Here is a 7,525-nt window from a genome sequence, read left to right as displayed (position 1 = left end):
TGCAACTGTCTCAGAGCCAGTACAAGAGTATTGGGCAGTCTAGGCCTTGTGCTCCCTAACCCTGTTTAATTAGCTTTCAGGTCACTACCTTCTACCCCTAAGATTTTGATAATTAAACTCAAAAATCAAGATCATCCTAACACTAACCCTCCCAGAACAATTCTTGCAAAAAATGCATAACTGGACATTACACTTTTAAAGATTCATTTGTGCTTTGATAAGACTAGTCTCGAAAAGTCATTTACCCAGGTAGTTGAGCTATTTAATGCTTCCCACCAACCCTGTAGGTCAAAGACGGTGCTGAGGGCTGTTTGAGTTTGTCTGGCTCTGAGGATCTGCTAAGTTTCTGTGATTGCTGCAGCTGTTTGCCACCCTTCTGAAGCTGCCACCCTAGACTTTTGCTTAGTCCTGGCCAGTGGTTAAGCCAACTCTGAACTGTCTCTTGCTTCTCTCCATGGCTCACCACCTTCCTTTGTGTGTCAATTTGGTTCTTGACAGTAGTTTTCTCAGGCGGTGAGATAAATCTCCAAGAGGCCCCCAACTGCATGCATTCGGTAGAAAATTCCCAGAGGAAGGCCAAAGTTCAAGATAGTAAACCAAGTGGATTGGCCATAAAATGTTTTCTCTAGCCCATTTTCAAACTGGGGTTGTGCTCCAAAAGCTGGCATGATCCATAGCTAAGACAGAAATGAGCAACAAATGTTAAGTCAGAAGAAATCAAAATCCTGGGATAATATATTCAACAGTTCCCTGGCATGAGTATTTTCTGAAGGGAAGAGTTTAGAAGGAGCTCCAAAAGTCCAATCAGGCACTTGTCATAGGTCCAAGGCCAGAGGTTCTCAACTCAGGCCTGGAAGCACTAAAAATGGTTGTTAAGACCGTGTGGGTCACTGTGGGCCAATTTTCAAACCAATCCATGCTCAAACTGCTTCCCATGCAAATGAGTTTTGTTTAAATCTACCGTAATCCCACTTCACCAGTCATTGGAAAACCAACTCTTGACATGTGCAGAGCTGGTAGAGGAATCCCAAACATCTGAACTGCAGGAGAAGCCCTGAAGCAGCCTCCTGCCCCTCAGCCTTTTTTTTTTTTTTATAATGTAAAGATGTGCGTGTGTTACATACAGCACAATACCTGTCCACATTTTTAAAAAAAGTTGTGCCGGTCCCGCCCCATGATAGCTGTGAGCCTCTGCTGACAGCCACAAGCCCGTCTGATGACAGCCTTGGGGGGAGGGTGGGAGGGCAACACAACTTTTTTTAAAAAATGGGGACAGGTATGTGTAACACATGCACAACATCTGTACCCATTAAAACAAATATGGCAGACCTGTCGGTTTTTTTGTGCCATTTGAGGTAATCGCTAAATTTAGTGCATGGCGAAGCAAAGGTAGGGCATTGCTAGATGGGCTAGTTTTAATATTAATTTCCTCATTATAATACTAATGAGGTCGTTTGCATAGCAAAGAGAATCTACGAATGTGTGGCAAAGCACACAGTGAGCCACTGTGTACATCAGGTCGGTAAATTAGGTCATCGCTAAACCAGTTAAACTGGTTTAGATATGATCATTAGATGCTTGGAGTGTTTAGTGCATCCGGGCCTCAGTTCTGTGGACACATCTAGCCAATCAGTTTTTCAGGACACAATAAATACATGTGACAAATTTTCATGCATTACCTCCATTGTATGCAAATCTAGCTCATGAATATTCAACTACCACAAAAAAAAAAGACAAAGGCTATTTCGGAAATGATTCTTTCTGTAGTGGAAACTTGATATTGAGCCGATGGGCCTCTGACAGTCAAGATGCAGGTTTACAATGCCTTATAGATGGCAATCTTCAATTTACTCAGGCTGCCTGAAACCTGCCCAACCTTTATTTGGCTAAAAGTATGTGCAGCATTCATGTGCAGAAAAACAATTGGGGGGGGGGGGGGGGAAATGTCTGCATATGCTTTATCCCCTACAGCAATGTTCGAAGGCCAAGTATGCAGGGAAAAAATACCCCCAGGTTCTGCAGTAAAGCAGGCAGTTTGAAAATTGTCTTCATAATATATAATCATGCTTTTGAATAGAAAAGGAGCTTGAGATACTTACAATAATATTACACAAGATAAGGAAGACCGATATTTCTTTCAGAACCCGCTTCTTCCAGTTTAATCGAGAATAGTTATGGAGATAGGCATGGGAAGCCCTCCTGAAGTTCTGCAAGGATTGACGCCTTATCTCAAGCACTGAACATCTTCTTGGAGATGGATCTACCTTGTCCTCCAATGCTTTTCCTTCAATGTCTATCGCGCTCGGTCTATCTGACACCACGTGACTTTGGCCAATAGACGGCGCAGTTCTCTCCTCGTGCTGAAAGCACTGGTTTGGATATGAGTTTATATTTGGTGGTCTTGTTGGGTCTGCATTTCCACCTTGTGCTGGAGGTGTCCTACGAAGCCCCTCAATTATAAAGATGTTTTGTGCAATGTGTTCCAAGATGACGATCACCGAGTAGGACAGGTTCAGACTGTTCAGTTGTCTTCTAGGATCCACGGCCACACAGGCTACAATGGAGTAATAAGATATAGCAAATGGGCCTAGTGAAGCCCCCAATAGCAAGACTATATCCAGGCTTCTGGTTGGATTTTTGTGTGGATCCAGCTCCCGCTCTTCCAAGCTGTGGATGATGGTCCCTGACACACAGCAGAGGACCATAATTGGCAATAGTGTGATACAGTAGATGTAGTACATGAAAAAGGCCTGCTTAGTGAGCTCTGAGGTTGTAGCCTGGATCTGGTACATGATGAAAATAGAGAGCCCGACGAAAAGAGTAAACGAACCCAATAGAGGTCCGAAGACCACTCCTTGGAGCTTAAGCTTAGGTGAAGCACGAGTGCCATGATGAGGGATCCGCCTCCCCACGTTTTTCCACATGACGTAGAGCATGGAGCAGCAGATAAGGCAGTATTCAAGATAAAATGGATACAGGGTATCATAGCCCCTCTTAAAGACTGGGCAGACGGGTGTATCTGAGCATCCACAGGTAGTGGCATTTTTCGTCTATAACAAGCGAAGAACATAAAAATATTGGTTGGCAGAGTGGGATTTCACAATATGACATGAAAATGCTAATACAGTTCTCACAACACTGCATATAGTATAACTCGATCATTACAGCACAGATAGGTTTCATACTTAAAGTGCAAAATGTGGGGTTTTTTTCATCAATACATTTTTGAAACAGGAGATGCTGGTTGTTCAGTGTTTAAACAAACAAAAGCTTTTTACGATAGGCACACATTGAAAGGCTGTATCTAAAAGTTTAATTTTCCCTCTGTGTGAAGCCTGAAGTGTCCTTATGTTCCTGAGAGAAAGCGGACACACAAAGCAAAAAAATTCAGTGCCCTGTGATTGAAAAAATACATTAAAAATAGTTTAAGGGTTGGGAAAAATTAACTGTGCACGTTCCGCCAGGAATGCAAGCGGTGGGGTCTGATGATTGATGTAATGATTAATGTCACTTCCCATCACATGGCCCATCCATGATGGCAGCAAACAGTGTGAAACAGGAAGTACCCACAGGGGCATCCATTACTACTCACTGCCATCTTGAAAAAGGGATGCGGCCTGGGCAGAGTTATGATGTCAATTTCTGTGGTGTTACTGGATTGGGGTGGGGGCTAAACAAAAGGCACCAGATTTGGGCTGGGATTATGCATAAGATTGAGGTTTGGGGTGGAGTTATGCAAAAGATTAGGTTGTGGGTGGGGCTATGATGTCACATCTGGTGAAGTCATCAAAAGGGGTGGGGCAGGAATGGGGAAAGGGCATGGCTTGGGATGACAACCTGGGTGTGGGCCTAGTACCTGTTAAAATCAATCAGTTTGACAAAAGATATGTAAGTTATGCTACTACTTGGAGAAGAGCCAAGAAGAGTCTCAATGATGGAAAGGACAATTCAAATAGAAAAGTCGTCAGGCAAAAGATGTCACCCACTCAGTGATGGGTTCTTCCAAAATATACTTTATTAGTAAATAGCATGAGGTGGAGAAAGGGACTTAAATTTGTAGTGTAGCAGGTTGTGATTGTGTATTTGCTTTAAATAATGGTTTGGTGATAAAATTGTCCGTTGGTCTTTTGATGTGTTCGTAGTTATATGCTTTAGCTTTGCTTTAAGGGTAAATAGAACCATATCTGTAGTCGATCTCATCCCTAATAAATTTTTTCTGTTTGATTTCCTTAAGTTTGCATTTGTATTGGTCTGAATGGCGTGCAAGATTAACTACGGTCTGGTTGAAACGAAGGCCTTTTTCCATTGTTTTCTAAAGAGATTTTAATTTTATGGCTTTTTTTAACATGCAGTCTCAGCTAACAGTATCATTAAATCCAGAGAGCATTTATTTAGAAGAGAGCACCATTTGTCTAGAAAGGATTGATTGTCTAAGAACATAGTTGGAGCTTTATTTATTCGTAATCCTTGAGGGATTTTTTTTTTTTGGGACCTACATTAGTTAATCAGGCTTACAAAATGTTGCTCAAACCTAATAAAGTCTTTTTGTAGTCCAACAATTTCTATCCATCGGTCCTGTATAGAAACCTTTGGTGGTGGTGTGATGTCATCTGGAGAGATGGAAGCCTGTAGAAGACAATGCAGATGTTCTTCTGAGAAGCTGAGAATGTTGTCTCATGGCTGAAATGACATCTTAAAAATCTGGCAAAGACGTGAAGGCACATGGAGAAGAGCCAAATAGAAAAGTCATCAGGCAAAAGATGTCAGCCACTCAGCAATGGATTCTTCCAAAATATACTTTATTTGTAAACAGCACAGTGTCTCCCCGCTCCTGACCAAGCTTCACTGGCTTCCGATAATCGCCAGGGTCCACTATAAATGCGCCTGTTTAACTTTCAAAATCCTATATGGTATCCTCCCTCCCTTTATCCCTCTTTCTTGGAATTCCTCAAACCCTAATACCACCAGATCCTCCCACAAATTAAAACTATCCTTCCCCTCGCTAAAAGGCATTTCCCACACAGGAAAGCTAGGGACCTCCCTCCACTTCAAAATCACTGAGCTCTGGAACAACCTTACCTCCCCTCTTCAGAACTTGAGCTCTCTCCAAGTTTTCCGCAAACATCTGAAAACCTGGCTTTTCTCAAAAAATGTAAGTCTTCCTCTAACTTAGGAATCAAGGAAACTCTTATATCTTGGCATCCCAAGTCCTCTAAATTTTCTTCCCACTTCTACCTCTAACCCTCTGTTTTAGTTCCTTCCTATTTCTCCTACTGTAAACCGCGTCAAGCTCTACGAACGTGGAGATGATGCGGTATACAAACCTAAGAATTAGATTAGATTAGATTAGAAAAGGACTCATATTTGTAGTGTTAGCAGGTTGTGATTGTGTATTTGCTTTAAATAATGGTTTGGAGATACATTTGTCTGCTGGTCTTTTGATAGCTCTATTTACCCTTACAGCAAAGCTAAACATGCAACTATGAACCCATCAAAAGTTATACTACTACTACATCACTCAGAACTAGGGTTGCCAGATTTCTTCTTTAAAACAAGAGGACACCTGGCTCTGCCCCATTCCACCTCCAGCTCTGCCCCATTTCACCCCAGCCCCTCCCTGTTCTTCCCCCAGCCCGCCCCCATGTGAAGGAAAGATAAGAAAATGCATTACCTGAGAGGGAGAGGTTCTCCCAAGGGTGGGAAGTAGATTCCAGTTCCCTTTTCACAGAGTCATCACTGACCACTAACACCCAGAGCAGCAGGTCTGTGGCCAAGGTAAGGGTCAGCCCATATCTGTAAAAAAAAAAAAAAAAAAAAAATGTTTTCCTATAGCTGGAAAGATATTTAATCTGGTTAAACTGTTATCTGCCCTGGTTCTTTGTTCCCTTTTCATTGTCATCGGCCATGCTTCAAATGAAAACATTATCCTACCGGGACATGACGCCTTCTGTATGGAGTACCACGGGGAGACTGTAAGGGCAAATTCCATAAAAGGCAGTCAAAAACTAGCGCTGGAAAATATCAGCACTAAGTGGAGAATGACATGGGGACAAATTTGCCCCCGTCCCCACAGGAACTCAATTTCCCCGTCCCCGCAAGTTTTGTCGCTGTCCCTGTCCCATTCCTGTAAGCTCTGCCTTAATCGCACAAGCCTCGAACACTTATGATTTTAAAGTGTTTGAGGCTTGTGTAGACTCCTGGACCCACCCCTAGGAAGTGATGTCAGAGGAAGAGCTGACGCTGGTGCGAGCAGCAGGTTGGGATTTGCTGCTCATGCCCAGAACGTTAAAGAGGCTCGGGGAAAGGAAGGGGCATGCGCACAGCAGGAAGGGGAGGAGAAGGAGCGGATAGGGTGGGCGGGGGTGGGGTGCCACCACCCCGGATGCCTTTCATCTTCGTTATGCCTCTGATCAGGTGCAGCGGTTTTAGAAGAGGCCTGAGGGGAGGTTGGCCCGGGCTCCTGAACCCCCTTTCCGACTATGCCACTTTAACGAAAGAAAATTCCGTTACCTGGTGATAGTGTGTTGCACTTGAGTGCAGTCCTTGCAGAAGAATAACAGCAAGCTCGTCTGTAATCAGAAAAAAATAAAGAGAAAATAGTGAGAAACCTACGGACTTTTCAGAGCTGCTGCTGTTGGGTTCTGGGAGCTCTGGGAATGACTATTGCTGGGATGTGGGAGCTTCCGGATTGAGTACACAAGGAGGAGGAGCAACCGGGCCAGAGGTGTTGGGAGGAGATGGGTGAACCGCGTTTGATTACCTTAACAAGGTGAAAGCTTCAAGTTTTATTAAAATTTGATGTGTACGCAATGTCAATTATTTCAAAGCGTATTACAGATTAAAATAGGGGAAAGACTTTACAGCAATCTATCACCAAATAATATATACATACAAAATTCAATACAGACACAAAAGGAAAAGGAGTGTGTGTGAACTACAACCATTAAAATAGAAAAAGGGCATAAAATGGCTTTTAAAAAAAAAATCATTATTTGTTGACAGAAGAATGTTTTCCAATCCTTTTGTGGTTGTGACTCTGTATTAGCGGAGGTCTAAGGCAGTGTTTTTCAACCTTTTTTGGGCAAAGGCACACTTGTTTCATGAAAAAAATCACGAGGCACACCACCATTAGAAAATGTTAAAAAATTTAACTCTGTGCCTATATTGACTATATATAAAGTAATTCTCTTGAATAGGAATCAAATAAACACAAAGAAAGTATTTTATAATGCTGCCACCGCCAACAACACCGTTGGCGGTGGTGGCACTCAAGTGGCTAAAGAGCCGCAGTTTGCCGGCCTAGGGACAACACTGGAGGGTGGCCAGCTGTGCACCCCCTTGGGACGTAAACCCGGGGTGGGGCAGACTGCCCCCCCCCCACCCTGGTATGCCACTATCTGTACCTCACTCCCTCCCTATGACCAAAAATTCTCCTTTCTTCTATTCCCCGTGTACACAACCATCTCTTTCCCTCCCTTCCTCTCTCCAAAGTCCATGCCTTCTGTGTCCAAACACTCATTCCCTC

General features: G+C 43.3%; 1 protein-coding gene across 1 annotated transcript; it reads right to left on the bottom strand.

The window, feature by feature from the left end:
- Positions 1-229: 229 nt before the first annotated feature.
- Positions 230-6,037, bottom strand: OTOP3 (otopetrin 3). Its single transcript, XM_033962237.1, has 5 exons — positions 5,932-6,037; positions 5,667-5,793; positions 2,444-3,050; positions 2,100-2,311; positions 230-677 (listed from the first exon to the last, which is right to left on the bottom strand). The coding sequence occupies exons 1-5, from the start codon at positions 5,937-5,939 to the stop codon at positions 507-509; spliced, it is 1,125 nt and encodes a 374-aa protein (XP_033818128.1). The 5' UTR covers positions 5,940-6,037; the 3' UTR covers positions 230-506.
- Between the last annotated feature and the right edge of the window lie 1,488 nt (positions 6,038-7,525).

This window comes from Geotrypetes seraphini, chromosome 10 (genome assembly GCF_902459505.1).
Source record: "Geotrypetes seraphini chromosome 10, aGeoSer1.1, whole genome shotgun sequence".
NCBI lineage: Eukaryota > Metazoa > Chordata > Amphibia > Gymnophiona > Dermophiidae > Geotrypetes > Geotrypetes seraphini.
Note: the sequence above shows the minus strand (reverse complement) of the source record. Positions and strands in the feature narration are given on the sequence as shown.

What these genes read in the sequence shown, in the direction of transcription:
- OTOP3 (XM_033962237.1), bottom strand. An exon ending in ACCTCTCCCTCTCAGGTAAT is followed by an intron (nt 3,051 to 5,666) that starts GCATTTTCTTAT and finishes CGCTTGTTATAG; the next exon opens with ACGAAAAATGCCACTACCTG. An exon ending in TTATCTTGTGTAATATTATT is followed by an intron (nt 678 to 2,099) that starts GTAAGTATCTCA and finishes TTTCTGTCTTAG; the next exon opens with CTATGGATCATGCCAGCTTT.